Source organism: Giraffa tippelskirchi, chromosome 11 (assembly GCF_054371585.1).
Source record: "Giraffa tippelskirchi isolate mGirTip1 chromosome 11, T2T-mGirTip1v1.2.pri, whole genome shotgun sequence".
NCBI lineage: Eukaryota > Metazoa > Chordata > Mammalia > Artiodactyla > Giraffidae > Giraffa > Giraffa tippelskirchi.
Genome location: NC_137285.1, coordinates 14,351,621 through 14,370,199, shown reverse-complemented (window position 1 = coordinate 14,370,199; position 18,579 = coordinate 14,351,621). Strand labels below are relative to the sequence as shown.

At 43.5% G+C, this 18,579-nt stretch overlaps 1 protein-coding gene across 2 annotated transcripts in view; it reads right to left on the bottom strand.

The window, feature by feature from the left end:
• FBXW8 (F-box and WD repeat domain containing 8) overlaps positions 1–18,579 on the bottom strand; it is a 117,553-nt gene that overhangs the window by 84,366 nt on the left and 14,608 nt on the right. For both annotated transcript variants that reach the window (XM_081539705.1, XM_081539706.1), the window contains exons 2-3: positions 15,408–15,512; positions 2,378–2,542 (exon numbers count right to left, since the gene is read on the bottom strand). In XM_081539705.1, the coding sequence (XP_081395831.1) occupies positions 2,378–2,542; positions 15,408–15,512 (270 nt within the window). The remainder of the gene's footprint in view (positions 1–2,377; positions 2,543–15,407; positions 15,513–18,579) is intronic.

Below are 18,579 nucleotides of genomic sequence, written 5' to 3'. Positions count from 1 at the left end.
GGAACACCGTTTCACCCTTGCTCTGAAGTCCAGGTAAGTTTGTGCACTCACAGGTCACCCACCGTGTGAAGTACTGAGAACCCTGGGGTCCCTTCTGAGTTTCCCCAGACACTGACCTAGGAGATGCCAAACCAAATCACCTTCCCGACCCATCCAGAGGATGACCAGGGATAGCACCAAACCACAGTGTCTGTGTGCCCAAGTCAAGGCTAACTGAGCCGCAGACACGGGCCAAGCCCTGTGGGAGGAGCGTCCGATACCATCAGACCGTCCTCTTTACTGCAGCCTGGAGAGCGCTGCTCCTCTCAGCTCCGCATGAGAGACGGGAAGGCACCATGCTGTCTGCTACCTTTCTTGTTTTCATAAGGATTCCTTTCATTCCAGAATCACTGCTGTTAATGCAACAGCCATCACTTGACACTTGACCTCTGCAGTCCTTACAGGTAACAGTGTGGGATGTGGGCCCAAGAGGCTCCAAAGAAAAGCCTCCCTCCAGTCTGACTCCAGTTCATTCAAGCAACAACCTCTTATTGAGCACTTACCAAACATGGCTTTGTGCTTGTTAGAGAAAAACAATAAACAGATGTTCAGTTAAACTGTATGCAATCTGTACACAGGCATCAAGTTCCAGATGCTATGAGGCAGGTCGTTACAGACCTTCACTTCTGCCCCCTCCGGCCTGGATGAGGAGGGCATACCTGCTTCCCTCCCTCGTCGTCTCTGCTATATGTAGGTGTGCGTGCTCAGTTGTGTCCGACTCTTTTCGAGACCCCATGGACTGTAGCCCACCAGGCTCCTCTGTCCATGGAATTCTCCAGACAAGAATACTGGAGGGGGCTGTCATTTCCTTCTCCAGTGGATCTTTCCAACTCAGGAATTCAATCTGCATCTCTTGCACCTCCTGCACTGGCAGGTGGAGTCTGCCAGGTTACCAACTGCACCACCTAGGAAATGCCCATTGTCTCTGGAGCACACAAAGAACTCAGCTGCTGCATTCTCCCTTAGGATCTGACATTTATGAACTTGAGCCATGGTACACAGAGTATCTCCAGCTCTTGTGCTCACAACTCTCAAAAGCATCCTTCTTTCCTGGACTGAACAACCCCCTCTCAAGCGTTCCTTAAATTATGGCCCCTCCTGCCAGGGTTAGACCCTTGGCTTTCCTATCTCCAGCCTGTCTCAGCAAGTTTGCTCTCACGTATGTCCTTCACACAGACCTAACCAAGCAAAAGGGAAAGAGGGGGCCTCCATCTGGTCTGGATGCACATGGTGGGGCAGCGGGACTTTTATTTGGTGGAGGTGTCTTTATGGCTTAAGGACGGCTGTGCTAAATCTCTTTGGAAGGGTGGCTCTCAACCAAGGGTAATGCTGGGGGAAGGAAGGGAATGCTTTCTGGCCTGTACTGGAGAGAGGTTGGAGATGCCTCAGAAGATCCTGCAATGCCCAGGACAGCCCTCACTAAAAACGATCTGGCCCCAGATGGTGCCAGCGCCGGGGCTGAAAAGCGCCGAGTTAAAGGAACACTGCTCTTATTGACTTTGCTAGGAACTGTGACACTGCCCAGATCTAGAATACGGAATACGGTCGCTAATCAGGTTGTGGAGTGACTGGGGACAGATGTGCACATAGGCAGTATGTCACCATCAGTAATGAGCAAAAGCTTGTTCATCTCAAAGTCTATTAGGACTAACTTCTACAGGAGGGGAACAGAGAATCCAGTTCCGTCCCTTCCCTCCACCTGAATATCCAGCCACCCAGGTGGGAAGAAATGGCCACCAGGCTACGGTCTCCTCATGTCTCAGACAGCTCCATGTAACACTGCTCCTGATAGTGATTTCTACAGAAACACTTCACTGGGCAAATGCGTAGCTGTGATCTAATATTTCTGTAGAGACTCTGAAGTGATAAACGTTATGGAAGCACACCAATAGGTTATGTGAGGGAAGGGAAGACAGTACTTAGAGACGCTTAGTAATCTCCCTCTTACACTGACTGGAAAGAGCACCTTCAGCCCCTCTTTTGTATTCAGGTGATGCTTTCTTGGTCCATCCAGGAAGAGGCAACAGTGAAACGGGGGCTGCACGGAGTACCACTCCAAACACCCCAACCATCAGAGAGAGATGACTGGCATCTCAAGCTCATCTCCTCTCCTGGAGGACAAAGGATGCTCCCAAATAGGTGGCTGGAAACGAGGGCAGATACTCCAATGGTCAACAAGTCACTGACAGCTGCAGGGACGCTCACCACACCCTTCTCTCTGCTTTCAGCAGTGAACCTCAGGCTGAAATTGGAGGGACTTGGGGTTTAATCCCGGGCTTGGATTTCTGGGTCCCTGCAGGCAATTCCCCTGCAGATAATGGTACTGGCCACTGCCTACCTTCCAGTTGGTTCTCAACATGTGCTCCTTGGCTCGGCACTCTTGGAAGACGAGCTTCCAGCAAGAATAATCGGAGATGCTGCTTTCGGGGAGGTGGCCTTCCTGCTGGCACAGCCTGTACCACAGCACCTCGTCTTCGGCAATTACCTTCCACGTCTTGCTCACCTACAACAGCCCAAGTGACACAAACATCAAGTTCTGCAATTAGAGACATCCCTTGTCATCCAAAAATCAATCAACACCTTTCTTTATCACTGCCCTGGGTTTATGGCAGTATAAAATGTCTCATTAACAAAATCCTCCGAGGCGAAAAAATACAAGCAAATGTTTCCAGTTTTATTTTTCAAGATTTCAAAATTGCTGTACTACCAACCTAATGCCACATTTTAGACTACTTGGTTAAATTATTTCATACATACACATGTAAATACAAGATATAAAGAGAAAAATACACAAATATGTAAAAGACAAAAAATACACACTAACATGTTAACAGAACACAGCTTTTCAGAACAGAATCTCTTTGCTTTTTACTAATAGGCACTTTATTTCCATCTTATAGAGCTAGACACTGATGACCTCTGAAGTAAAAAGCTGTGATAAAATTAATATCCATAACCCAAACTTCTGGTTATGTGAGAAATTCAAATTCATTTTATGTGTGAAAACTCAGATTTTAAGTGTGTAAATAAAAAATATTCAACAGAAAAGGCAAGCTATTAACTAGGATGATAAGATCTGATAGAGAGAAATGAACACTATATCTGGACTGGATTTCAAATCCCAACAGTATCCAGAGGAAAGGGCCATTTTAGCCATTAAGAGCTTTGTCTTCCAAGCCTAACTTTGGGAAATGATGGATTTTCTTCATGAGATTTACTGTACAAAGTTGGGCAGACTGTCAAGGATGGACTCTGCTGGCAAAATGAGACACTGATGCAGCAGAGCCACATGATCTGAGGTCTGCAACACATTCTGCTTGCTGCCCACCCAAAGGCTGAGCCTCACTTCTAATAAAGTCATGACCAGTGGTTCTCAGTAACCTGCGCTCCATAACACTCCCTTGGGGCTACTCCAAGACATCAAATACTCAGATAAGCAGACAGAACACAAGACACAGTGAGAGAGAGCACACAGCATGTGCCTGCAGATTTCATTACACAAGGGTGCTTCACTTGGTGAAGTGCTGCTAGGGAGTTAACTTTCTAACTACAGAGTGAAAATGGCCGAAAATCTGCTCCTCCAAAGCAGCAACAAGAATACTGCCGAAAATTGTCAAAAATCAACTTTTTCAGAGCTCCAGAAATTAACTAAAAGCTTATAATATTCTGAGGAACATTAACTCAGGGAAAACGGCTGAATCTTAGTAAGAATAGCAACCTTTGTGTTGTTTTCACTTGCATTAATCCCATCTTCGTCCTCCAGCTCCATGGTAGCCTTAAAGACCAACAGCCTCCAACTACAGTAGCTGTAAAAACCAGAGGTCTCGCAACTCCCAGAGAGGCCAAATGGGTTTACAGCTCTCCAGAAGTACCATCCCCAGAGAACTGTCACTCTTTGGCCTATCTGGCAGCTTGCTAGAAAGCTCTGTTCTCAAGGCTTGTCTTCACCTGATCTGACTTAGATCTAACTCTGTCCTATGTCCAGGGCATTTGTCAGAAAAAATAAGGGACTACTGTTTAACAGTGCAGCTGCCTGACATGGCACTACCAACCAGGGCTAAAAGGAGGCTGATCAAAAGACTTAAAAGGAAAACCTGGGGAGTGGAACACCCCGTTATAAATATATTCAAAATACTAAAGGAAAGCATGTCTAAAGAAATAAATATATACGCACAATGTCTCAGAAAGTACAGAATATTGATAAAGAGATAGAAATTATTCTTTTAAAGAACCAAATAGAAGTTTTATAGTTGAAAAGTATAATAACTGAAACAAACAAACAAAAAATCACTAAAGGGGCTTAACAACAGATTTGAACTAGAAGAAGAATCAGAAAATTTAAGGTCAATTAAGATTTTCCATACTGAGAAAGAAAAAGATCAAAAAACAAAAAATGAACAAAATTAACAGAGCCTCAGAGAACCATGAGACACCATCTGAGTGGACCAATATAGGCATTAGAGGAGTCCCAGATGGGGAAGGAAAGAGAAAAAGGAGTAGAAAGGACACCTGAAGAAATTAAGGCCAAAAACTCCCCCAAATTTGAGGGAAAACATTCATCTGCATAGCAAAGCAGCTCAGCAAACTCCATGAAGAATAAACTCAGAGACTCACACCTAGACACAGGTAAACTGTTGAAAGCTGGAGACAGAATCTTGAGAGGATCTACAGAAAGACTCATGTACAAGGGACTCTGTACTTCGCCTCGGAAATCACGGAACTCAGAAAGCAGCGGCGCACAGCGCACTCAGACTGCTGGAGAGAGACTGCCAGTCAACAAATCCATATCCACCAAAACGGTCCTTCAAAGATAAAAGGAGAGATTAAGATATTCCCAGATAAACAGAAAATAAGAGAACTCATCTGTAGTAGATTTGCCCTACAAAAAATACTAAATACCATATTTTGACTGTCTAAAGGCAGTCCTTTAGGCTGAATTGAAAGGAAATATACTTTATTTTCCAAGTAAACATCACTAAAAAGGTAAATATAAAAGACAGAATAAATGTACTTTTACTTGCATCCCTTGTCTTCCATTTGATTAAAAAGACACAGCCTAAAACTGTTGATGGGCTTATAAAGATAGAATTTGTACACAATAATAGTACAAAGAAAAGAGAGGGAATATAGTTATTCTGGAGCACTTTGGTTGTACTATCAGAATTAAGTTGGTATCAGTCAAAACTAGATTGTTTTACGAGGCTCACTGTAACCCCTAGGGCAACCATTAAGAAAACAACTCCAAAATATGGTACAGGAAACAAGAGAATTAGAATGGTATGCTAGAAAAATATCTAACACAAAAGAAGATAATAATATCGGAAAAGAGGAACAAAAAAGACACACTGACAGTTCCTTAAGTGACTGCAGGCAGCCATCACGTGTCCCCGGAGTTATTTCTTCGCTGGTCTAAACACCACACATTTCCTTCAACTAACTGTCACAGAACCAGCTCCCATATTCATTACCTCTGAAATGTACCCTCATGTTTATGCGTCTGCACTGTCCCTCTTCAAATGTGGTACTCTTGGACTAAACAATATCCCAGATACACAACTTTCAAGTACCATGAACAGAAGGATTTTATCAGATACTAATTTGCTACTTCACTTAAAGATACAATGCAGAACTCATAGTCCAGAGCTTCTGGAGTCCATTTATTTTAATAAATATTTAAGGCAGACAAAGTTATATATTACAAACACCCATGGACACACCACCCTGCTTAAGAAATATTACCAATAAGCTTAAGACTCCTATGTATCTCTCCAAATCCACATCCTTTTCTCCCCAATAGTAATCTAAATTTATCAATCTTCAGTCTTCTTAAACACCAACTGTAATTAAAGAAAAAAAAATCCATTTCTTACTCTCACACTATCATGTCTTAAATTCTTAGCTTTCTAAACTTTCTATTCATTTTAAATTCCAGTTGATCACACATACCCACTCCCAGCATTTTGTATCATCTTTGCATCTCAATTCTGCCATCCTTTATATGTATGCTCCTTTTCCTTTACGCAAGTCATCTGCAAAATACAGTCTGTGGGCCTTCATGTCTTATTTTAAAAAAATTAACCAGGATGGGGCTGAGGACAGAGCCCATGGCAAAGCACTAGAGCCCTCCTCCCAGGCTGACAGGGGATCCATTAAGCAGCCCACCCTGGGCATGGCCACAGCATCAGTTACAAATCCACGTAACCACACTGTCATCCCACACCTCTCCATCTTAGCCATAAGGGCATCGGGGAAACAAACCCTCATCTGATCACAAGTGGTCAGGCAATAAAGAATAGGATAATGACTCAATAACACTGGAGTCCCAGTTCTGACTAGCGAGAACACCATGGTTTTATTTTTGGCATGTCTGGTCCACAGCTGAGCCTGTCCATGACACTGGGTGGTGTCTGTCCATCTGTCTGTGCCAAAGGGAGTCTCAGCACTAGTCAATCAGGCAGAACAGACAGGGACAGACCAACGTCCGCTGTGACGGAGGTAGACAACAACTCAAATAGCTCCAGAGCACAGTATTTCTCCCATAGGCTCCTGGAATTCAGGATTAAATAAAGTATAAAATAAGGGTGAACACACAGACACCCTCATGGTTTCTCAAAGGCACAGAGAGCTAACTAACCTGAACACACAGCAGTTTACTCTGATCCGTGGGATACATCAGCCCTTTTATTAGTAAAACTTATAAAATGTAAAACATTGTAGAAATTATGAAATGTAACTACCAGATGAGAGACTCACAGTAACTAAGTCATTATTTCACTACACACTACACAGCACTTGCCAAAGCATATTCAGTAGAATAGCAGCTCCCTAACTTTAGAAAAGGATTCCCAGGACTTCCCTGTGGTTCAGTGGTTAAACATCTGCCTTGTGATGCAGAGGACATGGGTTCAACCCCTGGTCAGGAAACTAAGATCCCACATGCCAAGGGGCAACTAGGGCCTCACGCTGCAGCTAGAGAAGCCCATACTCCACAACTAGAGAAAAGTCTATGTGACGCAATGAAGACCCAGCACAGCTAGATTAAACAAACAAATACAAATCAAAAGGATTCTACGGTCACACAAGTTTGGAGAACACTGGTTTAAACACAACTAAGCAGGACTCTTCACTGTGAGAACTTCTCAGAGCTTTTAATAGACTGACATGTGCTGCCTATCTCTAAGAAGGAGATATAAGAAGCTGTGTTTCTCGAACATATCTGGCTCCTGAACTTTTCTAACAAGGAGTGTCTCAAAAGCCTAGTGCCCTCCAGAAGTCACCTTAGAGAACACTGGTATGTGCTGTCGGTCAATAGATTAAAACACATGTCGGGCGCTAACCACACAACAGGCACTAAGGCCAGCAATTCTCATCCACTTTCCACCTTAACCTGCCAACCTGACACCCTGTGCAGGCAGGTAACACCCCACAGATGTGCCACCTGTGGGGGCCACCTCCCCATGGCTGGGGAAGCTAGAAAGAAAAGTTCCAGTCTCTCAGAGTTAGGCTGCATCACAAGGGGGGTAATCTTTGTAATTCTGGAGTCTAAAAATTAGCCACAAGGTTGCACTTTGTTAGATGGAGCCAGTGAATCATCAGCATCTCAGGAGAATCCAAATTCGGCTCTCACTGATTACAAACTAGAATATCCCAATTAAACTCAACATTCTAGATGAGGTTCTACCCATACTCAACTGTACAAAGGTCAGCCACTTTAAAACAGAGAAACTTTTCAGAGGCTTTCAAGAGCTCTCAAATATGTCAGGCCTTATAAAAGTTGAGAGCTGAAAACTTTTTTATATATATCAGCTTCAAAGAAAATGCCAAGTTGTCTTAAATAACACAATCTGAAATCTGTACAACAGGGTTATGGGATGAAAACCCAAGAATAAAAAGTTGATGTTTTGGTGCATCATCCCACCACTAACCCTCAAACCACTGGGCTTCTTTTATAGAAAATAATATTCAGGATAAAGTTTAAACCCTGGATAACAAACAGTAAAGCTCTTTGAGGGATTTATAAAAGATCAGAGGTGAGAATAACTTCCAAAAAGGGATCAGGATTGTACTTACAATTAGGTATTAAACACCGAAACATGCCAACAATTTCTTTAGCAAACTGTAAAGGGAGGGTTGTCTTTTTATTATTCTTTAAAGGAAAACAAAAATGACAGGCTTTAAGAATTTCTTTTAAGCCCGAAAGGGGAAAAAAATCAACAAAAAACAGACCTAGCTAAACTTTCACAAGTAAATTTTCGAGTCTCATCAAAAGGAAATCTAATTGTTTTGATTTCTTAAGTCACATTAAATCTAGAAAGTTTACAAGTCTGCATTTTCCAAAGGCCTAATGGTCTTTCTTTAACACACTGAGATTGCACTGGCCCTGCCCAGTAAAAGCCCCACTGAGTGAGCCTCAGCTGCAAGAATTTGCTAATAAAAGTGTCTCCAGCATTTTGCTTTATAGCACCACTATGAATTGCAGCATTAAAAAAAAAAGAAGCCCTTGGCTCAAAAACTAGCTTATTAACTCTGCCTGGATTAAGGTTACCAGTGGGGCCCACAACAGGGGAAAGTGTCATTGTTCCAGTCAAGCAATGAGGTAAGAAATCCACCTGGGGAGAACACTGCTAATGTCCAGCTGCTAAATCCAGGAGTCACTTCTCAGTCCTCCTCTCGGCTGACTCACAGTACCACTCATTACATTGGATCACCTTCGCCTCCTTGTAAAATTCTCTTCCTTGGTTCAGAATCTACACACACTGGGTTTTCTTCCCACCTCACAGGTACTACCTTCTTCGTCTGCTTATAATCTAATCACTGTGGTGTACCAGGCTCAGTCCCCCAATCTCCTCCTCCATCTACACTCCTGTCCCTGGTGAGCTAGTTGTTTCCTGGCTTTAAATATCATCCATGTGCTGACAGCTTCCAGATTTACATCTTCAGTCCTGAGTGCAACCCAGAACTCACCTGCAGCTTTACATTCAAGCATTGATCTTTGCTCATCCCACCACTTTCCCCTCCATCAGTAATGGCAACCTCACCCCCTGGTTGCTCAGGCCAAACACCCTGGAGTGCTGTTGACGCTTCTTTCTCTCCCCACATCCAACACATCAGCAACCCTGATTCTGTCCACTTCCACCAGCCAGTCCTGATCCAAACCATCATGGGCTCTTGTGTGCGTGTGTGTGCTCAGTTGTGTCCAACTCTTTGCAATCCCATGGACTCTAGCTCCTCTGTTCGTGAAATTTTCCAGGCAAGAGTATGGAAGCAGGTTGCCATTTCTTACTTCAGGCCATCTTCCTAACCCCAGGATCAAACCAGAGACTCTGGAGTCTCCTGCACTGACAGGCATTCTTTACTATTAGCGCCACCTGGGAAGCCCCATCGTGTGCTCCTGGCAGCCTTCAAACTGATCTCCTTGCCGCAGGTCTTGTCCCTCAGTGTATTCTCCACATGGCAGTCCAAACGATCCCTTTTAATACACAGGTCAGACCTATCACTCCTCAGATTAAAACGCTTCAATGGCTTCCCATCTCATTCAGAACCCAAGTTCAAATTCCTTTTATTCAAGTTCCACAGATTAAGTGTCTTTCCAGTTGGGACCATCTCAGCTTCTCTTCCCTGGAGAAGGAAATGGCAACCCACTCCAGTACCCTTGCCTGGAAAATTCCATGGACAGAGGAGCCTGGTAGGCTACAGTCCATGGGGTCACAAAGAGTCGGACATGACTGAGCGAATTCACTTTCTTTCTTTCTTTCTTTCTTTCAGCTTCTCTTAGCCCTGTCCACTCACTGTATTAGTCTTGTATTAGTTTCCTACTGATCTTCTAACAACTTATCACACTTACGGCCTAAAATAACACACATATATTCTCTGACAGTTCTGGAGGTCAAAAGTCTAAAATCAAGGTGTTGGGGAAATTCCCTGGCTGTCCAGTGATGAGGGCTCCATGCTTCCACTGCAAGGGGCAGGGGTTCAATCCCTGGTCAGGGAACTAAGACCCCACAGGATGCATGGCCCAGCCAAAAAATAAATAAATAAAAAATAAAAGTGTTGGCAGCCAGGTTGCATTCCTTCTGGACATTTCAAGCGACAATCTGTTTCTTTACCTATTCCAGGTTTGAGAGGCCACCTACATTCCTTGGCTTGGGGCCCCTTCCTCCATTTTCAAAGCCAGAAACATGGCATCTCCTCTTCTCGCTGACCTCCTGCCTCCCGCTATGGAGCTTTGCAATTACACTGAACTCACCTGGATAACCCAAGATCACTCCATGTCAAGATCCTTAACATACATCTGCAAAGGTCCTTTTACCACAAAAGGTAACACATTTACATCACAGGTCTGAGGACGAGCACATGCACATCTCTGGGAGGCCGATACTCAGTTACCACAGTCTAGCCAACTCTGACCTTCCTGTTGTTCTCAAACACAACAGCTGCACTCACCTCCAGGCCTTTGTGCCTGTGATTCGCCTCTGCTAGAGACCCGTCCAGCTTCCTGCTTCCCTCCTTTCAGTCTCTGCAGAATGGCCACTTTCTCTGTGACATCTTCCCAATACTTAGAAGTGCAACCCCAACATCGTCTCTGCTGGTCTCTCTTCTCCACAGCACTTACCACCACCTGATATACTCTATATTCAATGCTGTATTTACTGCACATAATCGTAAAGTTTTCTAAAAGGTGGGGGGAATGGGGTTTCTGTTTTGTTCACTGCTGTACCCACTGTCTAGAATGGTACATGCATGGCACACAGCAGGCCCTGCATAAATGACTGAATGAGAAGAGTGAGTCCAACACTGTTTAACACTTAAAAAAACTGGATTGTTTTTATTTTCAAAGGTCAGCTCCTGGCATGTGCTGTCCTCAGAAGGCTCTGACTTTCTTATTCCAGTATAATCTCTTGCTTTTTGATTTTTTTTTCTCTTTCAAATTTTAATATGGAAAATGTCCACCACACAAAAAAGTAAACAGTATAAACAACTCTCAAGCTCCCCCCCAACTCCGTTCAAATGATTATCAACACTTCACTCTCCCTGTTTCATCGAGCTCCCCATCTTCCTTCTGGAGCTGCTCTGCTTTTCCCTAATCCCATGTAGAGGCAGCAGCCATTGCAACCTGGCAAATTAAAAGGAAACGCCTGTAGGTGCTTGGGTGTCAGGTGCACAGGAGCCTCCCTGAGAGAAGTCTGGGGGCAAAGGTGAAGTTAGGAACTAAGGGAACCGTGCCAGCAACCGCAGGTCCTCATCATCATTTCTGCTCTGAAAAATCAACTCAGGGCGCTTGGCTCTGAATCTCCAACTTTTAAACATGTCATTAAGATCTGCAGCTAGAAAAAGTCGGGTTTTAGTTTCTCCTATTTGGACATCTGGGAACATCATAAGATCACATTTTCCTTGAAACTTGAAATATCATAATCTAATAGACCAGGCTTTAGTTCCAGAATTACTTCTTTATTTTGGTAACACCTACTTCTTGCTTGCCAATTTTCATCATAAATCTTAAGTTTTTATTTTTTAACCTCTCCATCCATCTTCCCTGTTTTTCTTGATTACATTCTTTAAGCACATTTTTCTACGTTTTACTTGAAAAGCATGACCTTTTTGCCTTTGCAGCTCTACTGCTAAAATTACACATTAGGAAATACACATAACTAAAATATATGTTAAATCTGAAAATGAAAAAATAAAACTACAGGGCTTCCCTGGTGGCTCCATGATAAAGAATCCACCTGCCAATGCAGAAGACATGGGTTTGATCCCTGGTCCGGGAAAATCCCAATGCCATGGAGCAACTAAGCCCATGAACCGCAACTACGGAGCCCAAGAGCCCTAGAATCCTTGCTCCACAACAAGAGACACCACTGCAGTGAGAAGCCTGTGTAACTCGAGAGTAGCCCCCGCCTCATCGCAACTAGAGAAAAGCCCGTGCAGCAACAAAGATCCACTGCAGCTAAAAATAAATAAAATTTTTAAAAAATGAAATCTCTAAAAATTGTTTAAATAAAATAAAATTACAGAGATTGAGAATAAATTCACGGTTTCCAGGGGTAGTGAAGGGGAAGGGTGTGGCTATAGAAGACTAGCAGGAATTCTTGTGATGAAAGTTCTGTATCTTGACAGTGTGGTCACTCAAATCTACACACATGATAAAACCACACAGAACCAAATACACACAAATAAGTGTGTGTTAAACTGGTGAAATCTGAATAAGCTCTGTCGACCTTGCAAATGTCAATCCCTGGTTTTGATACCATGGGACAATTTTCCAAGACACTGACAATGGAGGAACTGGAGGAAGGGTACACAGAACTTCTCTGCACTGTATTTTGAAACTTCCTATGAATTTAAAATTACTTTTGAAGTGTTTTAAAGTGTACATACTTAAAAACCTTTACTCCTTAGAATTATCCAGTAATATAACAGCACAATTACTTTTTTCTCATAAAAAACAAACAATTCTGTAATTCTGCAGTCAACAATTCCGTCATTGTTACCCATTTTAAAATATTATGTTGGAAAGATTGGAAATTCTGTGGACATACACACATGCATACAAAGAACATAAAATTATAAGTAGCAAAATGATAAACTGCAAAATGAGCTGTCCCACGCATAACTGCTTATGAAAAGCCACACTGTTTGAGACATCTCAGCTTGAGACTCTCCCACAGAGATATAAACCCCTTGAGGGCCAGGTATGGACAGCAAGAGGCTAGGGAGGTCAGTATTCAGAGTCCACAGGGTCACAGACTAACGTGGGGGGACTTCAGCTCTGAAGCATCAAGCCTCACAAAGCAGAAAGGAGACAAAGTCAGAGCCAAATCAATTCTCCAAGTCTGTGGCATAATGAAATCTCAGAAGTCCTCCCCAACCAGGGTTCCTTACTGTGAGTCAGTTACCAATTTGGCATAAAGATCTAAGCAAACAGGTTTTCTCCAAGGGCACACTATAGTTCATGGTGCCAATTCCCCATAACTGGCCCAACCAATTTCACTCAAATCCCAAGGAGGCTAGATTAAAAGAGAACCAGAGGAAAACAGCATGACGGAGAGAGCTAGCCCCTCTAAAATAAAATCATAAAGCAGCAGGACGTTCCACTGAACAGAAGGCCCCTTCCCCTGTTTCAAAAATAAAAACTCCATGAGAAACAAATGAAAATGCTACTTATTTTTATTACTTTGGGGTTTTATTTTAATGCTTGAAAAAAAAAAAAGCCAAATCTACAAACTACTGGCCATCCATTGTCCTCTTCGTGCAAAAGCTCAGAAAACAAACAAACAAAAAAAAAAACCCCTGGCTTCACAGATGACAGCCACCTCAGGGGTTCTGGTTAGGGATATTTTCTATTAGGTTCAACAACAACAAAAATACAAATCCAACTGGCCTGAGAAGGAAGAATTCTGGTGGACAATTGGACTACTGTGTTACAAATTAAACTGTTCACACCTGCAGAATAATCTCACCAGCATAACCAATCTACCCTGGAATGCAGCCCCACTGTACCAAAAGGGGGATCTCTTCTTCCACCAGATCCTATCTTTCCACTGATAAACTCTCTGGATGAGAAAAGCAGTAGCAGGTGTGAAAGCCACATGGCCCTCTTCAAAGCGGGAGAGCAAAAAGCAATGTTAAAAGAAATGATTCCTTAAACAGCAGCTCGCTATCAAGAATGAAGATTTTATCACTGAACGCTGACTTTGTGGAAAGCAAGCTATTAGACTCTGTTCTAAAGCTTCAGCTAACAGCATCCAGCTGAAATCCAGGAGTTGGATTCACTTAGCTACGCCCTTGTTTTCAATTCTTGGGATAGGGCCAATATGTAAAGTTAGAATATAATAAATCCAACTGCCAAGGGAAAGAAGACAATGTAGGTACTCTTACTTAATGCAATCGAAAGGCTCTGAGCATAGTTTATACTGCAAAGATTTTTATTTTGTGAATTTTACCCTTTGAATAATTTCTTCCTAAAGATTTCCACACTCTCCATCAAAAAATATTAGCCCACAGCCCCTTTTAACGGATGCTGTGGCAATCAAAACTCCTGAAAACTTTCTCAAATTCATATTTAAGTAGAAAAACATTTTGATTAAGCAAACTGCTTCATAACAGGGTAAAATCATAATAGGGAAACAGAGTAAAACCAGAAACTCTCTAAACTGTCTTGTATTCTGTTGTCATATCACTGAACTGCCATGGGTCAGCCAGCTCAAGAGTCTAAGTTTGGGCACAGTTTTCACCACTCTCAAACTGCCTTAATATTTTTAACTTCACATTTACGGCAGTGTTTTGGATTTTTAACGTATAGCTTTCCTACCACTTAATGTCTTTTGTTTTTTGGCCACATTGCCCAACATGTAGCATCTGCATCCCTCAGAGTGGAAGTGTGGAGTCTTAACCATCGGACCTCCAGGAAAGTCCCTCCTACCACCCAGTTTCACCAAATTCTTTCTCCTGAAGGTTTAGAGACTTGTGTCAACACATTATAGGATCTAGAGATGGGAAACGGTAACCACTAAACAGATTACTTCTTTGGCTGATATGGGCCATGGATACTCCAGTGTCTTCTGGGCAACACAACTGTCCATGAAAAGCTAAATGATCAGAAATCACATTCACTCTTCACCAAGAAGAGAATACAAGATTAACTTTAATGGCATAAATGCTTGCCTCTTAAAGGATGGCCAAAGCCACACTGGCTTCAGCTGGTAGAAATGCAGACTAGGGTGGGCCACACCCCAGACCTCCTGAACCTGAAACTGTTTTATCCAGACCCGCTGTGATTCGTGCACACAATACAGTCTAGCCTAAACTATCTGCCACCATCCCACTCCACCGGCATGTGGCCCAGAGCAGGCACGAGATGGGGGACGCTGATCTGCAATTCCCTCGGTGGGTCTCAGTTCTCACATGCCTCTCGCCTTCCTGCATGGGATTCGGGTGTCTGAAGGGTAATTTGGACCGTACAGTGGAACATGATGTCACTGTTTTGTCCCCAGGCTGACCCTCAGCTCCCAACCTAGCGACTGGCTTGATTGAACCAAGGCCTCGCAACTTTGCATCAGAAACAGTGAGGACATTAACAGCTCTGGTGAGCTCAGAAAGGCGAGCACGGTGCTGTCAGCCTTGAGCACGCTGCCACGGGGCAGCCATAACTCAGACTGCAGGAGGAACGCAGCTCTGGGTCACGAAAAGATCAACACCACGTGGGGATGTGGAACACGATCATTGAAGTTCAAGGTTGCTTTCCTTCAAGTAAAGCTGCTATCCAATTCGTTAACTCTGTGGAGTCTGTCATTCTGTAAAGTACACTTCTGTTACGGAGGAGCTTCCCACACTTGAACTACACACGCAAGGAAATCCTGACAGCTTACCTGTGCGCACCTTCCTAGTTCTCTCCTGTTCAGATACTGAAATATATTGATTGCCAACTCATAAGGCAGTTGGATATCAAAGAAGGGAACATCATCCATTTCATTCTGAGGAAGAAAAAAAGAAAAGAAATATTAAAATTCTGAGACATGAAAATGCAGGCCCTTTAAATGATCAGCAATGGCCTTAGGTGGTGACAAGAGAGACAATGCTGATACCAAGGAGAAGCAAAGCGTTCTCACTATTCCACAGAGCACAGTCATAGAACTCACTCAGACCTTATAGCCACTCTCAAATCTCTGACCCCCACATTCACATGAGGTCTCCTCACATGCTCTTATAAACTCCTCAAGACCATGTCACGTAATGATTCAAAAAGAAGAAGCAAGGGTGCCATCTCACAAGCTGAAGGTGCCACGGGAATCAGTGCAGAGGTCTGTGGAAAGCCTCTCAACATTTCAGGAGAGAGAAGTGGCAGGAAGCCAAGAAAGAGCCTTGAAAAGGGAGGGAGGCCACTGGTCCTTCCAGGACAACTGCTCCTATTCCCCAACTTGGACGGGAGTGTGTGTCCACAGCGGAGAAACGCTGACCTAGGTCACTGCAGTGTTTTCTCCAAGAAGAGGGGGACAGGGCTGTGAATGTGAGTAGAAAGTACATAAACGGGGCACTGCTCCTGAGTAAGGTGAGCATGTCCCCCCTCGGCCACAGGAGAAGCACACGGTTTCCTAATGCACTTGGGGGCTTGCGCTGGTTAACCGAGTGAGCCAGTGCAAACAAAGCAGTTTCTTCTTCGGTGTCATTTATTAATGCGGAGAAATTAGAGCTCGCCTGCCTTTGGATAAGCAATTAGGGATGAGGTAACAGGCTTTATTTGAGAGATAAGGCTGTCATGACGATCCTGGTAGCACAAAGAAGTATGAGCATGAAACAGAAAAAGGCCAAGTGTGCACATGTATCCCTCTGCCTGTTCCCGAATCCACCTGCCAAAGCTCACTTTGGAGTAGGCTCCTGTGAAGATGGGGAAAGCGGTGCTCTTCGTCCCAACAGAACTTGCTTAATAAAATTCATTTCTAGTAAGCTTTGGGTGACATCAGTGACTTACTGGATACAAGCCAAAGTATTAATTCACCACTCAAATACAACAGCTGTATACTGCAAGGCTGCATGGAAAGAGTCTCAGTGTGCTAAGGCACCAGGAATCAGGGTGAAGATTTTTCTGGAATCATGTTTCCATTCATTTAGGACTCTCAGGGCTAGGAGTACCCAGGGCATAAGGAGGTAATGTATTCAACTGCAAAAACAGCACAAGGCTAATAAGCATGAAGGCCAAGAAGGCTCTCTAGAGAGAAAGGGAGGAAGGGCTGACAGTTCTCGGTGGGTAAAGAAGGAACAGAATGTTAAGTCAGGACAGAAGTGTTGACTGTACTGAAAACAACAGGAAAAAAAAATCTGCAAGTGTAACTGAAACACAAAAGGGATCCTTGCCTAAAACAATAAAGGAAAGTCATTGGTCAGGCTAGGTCCCCTCCTACAGCTAATCGACTTTACCCATCAAGAAAAAGAGGCATCACTTTCTCTCTGCCCAGATCCAACTTCAGATGCCTTATTGTAACGGTGGAGGGAGTCGACGAAAGCTGCACACATTACAAGACTATCACGCACAGCCCTGGACTTCCCTCTGCTTTCTCTTTTGGATTATTTGACTACAGTGAGGTGGAGAAGTCTACCTTAACCATTCAGTAGAGAAGCAAGAGAAAAAAATGTTCTCTGTCCTATACAAGGAGAATAAAGGCAAAGTCTGCATTCATGCAAACTGAACTCATAATCAGCTTTTTTTTTTTTTATCCACTGCCAGCAATGTGCCAAGCATTGTTTTCTTCAATCATCCCTTCAGAACTCCCTATAAGCTGATGTCTGGATTTGACATGATTCGGATGAAGAGTGAGAAATCATCTCTATTTTTTAGTTTTGTTGGTGCACAAAAGTCACACTTCTCGTGGCAGGTGTCTTCTCCCTTTTGCCTATTCAGTTGGCCAGTTCTCTCTTCTCCTAGAAAATAAGGCCTCTGCATTAGCATACTCCAGACTCTGCCACCATCCATCCTGACACCAGTGACCTCTGGGATGCAGTACCACGTGGGGGTTTAGAGCACAGATTCCAACTGGTCATCCTGGCTCTGCCATCTCACTAGCCATGAGACCAGGCTACATGCATCTGATTCTCAGCTTCCTCATCTGTGAAACAGATGTGAGCATACCTACTGTTATTCACAGGCCAGTTATAAGGATAAAATGAAATAATTCATGGAAAGGACTTGGCACAAGTACCCAAGGCTAAGCATGCAATCATCCATTGTTAAAATTACTGTTTTCTTTCCTTGAATGGCATATCCCAGGCCCCTTTTTTTCCTTCAACAAGTATTTGTTGATTAGGTCCACATTCTACTTTGCCCCCGCATAAGCTTGTTGTTTACACAGCAAGTTGTCTCCCCTTGTCACACAATAAGCAGATGAGGGTCAACAACAATGGAAAGGGAACAGTACAGCAGAGGCTGTCATTCAGGAGTCTGAACACTGAAAGTATCCACACAACAGGGTCTCTTCCAAAATGGCTTTCAAAAAAGAATCCTCAGGGCTTCCCTGGTGGCTCAGTGGTAAGGAATCTGCCTGCCAATGCAGGAGACACGAGTTCGATCCCTGGCCCAGGAAGATCCCACCTGTCACAGAGCAACTAGGCCCATGTGCCACAGCTGTAGAGCCCATGCTCCACAATGAGAGACGATAGCACACCACAACTAGAGAGGAGCCCCCGCTTGCAGCAACTAGAGAAAAGTCCGTGCAACAACAAAGATCCAGTACGACCAAAAATAAAATAAATAAATTTTTAAAAAACAGAATCATCAATTCTAGACGGTTATACCACAGGAATAACTGCAGAATGATCTGGTCTAGAGCACACTGGATGAAAATGAGGCGGCCAGCAGGGTGTGAACCACCAGTCGGAGGTATTAGGGCTCCCACAGCAACAAACAATCAGAGACGCCACACTGGTCTCACTGTTGACACAAAGTTATGATGGTTCTTGATCACTTACAAGTTCTAGAGGGTAACAACTGCTTCAAAGCACTGAATTATAATTATGTAAACACCAACAGCACAAAGCCAACTTTTTTTT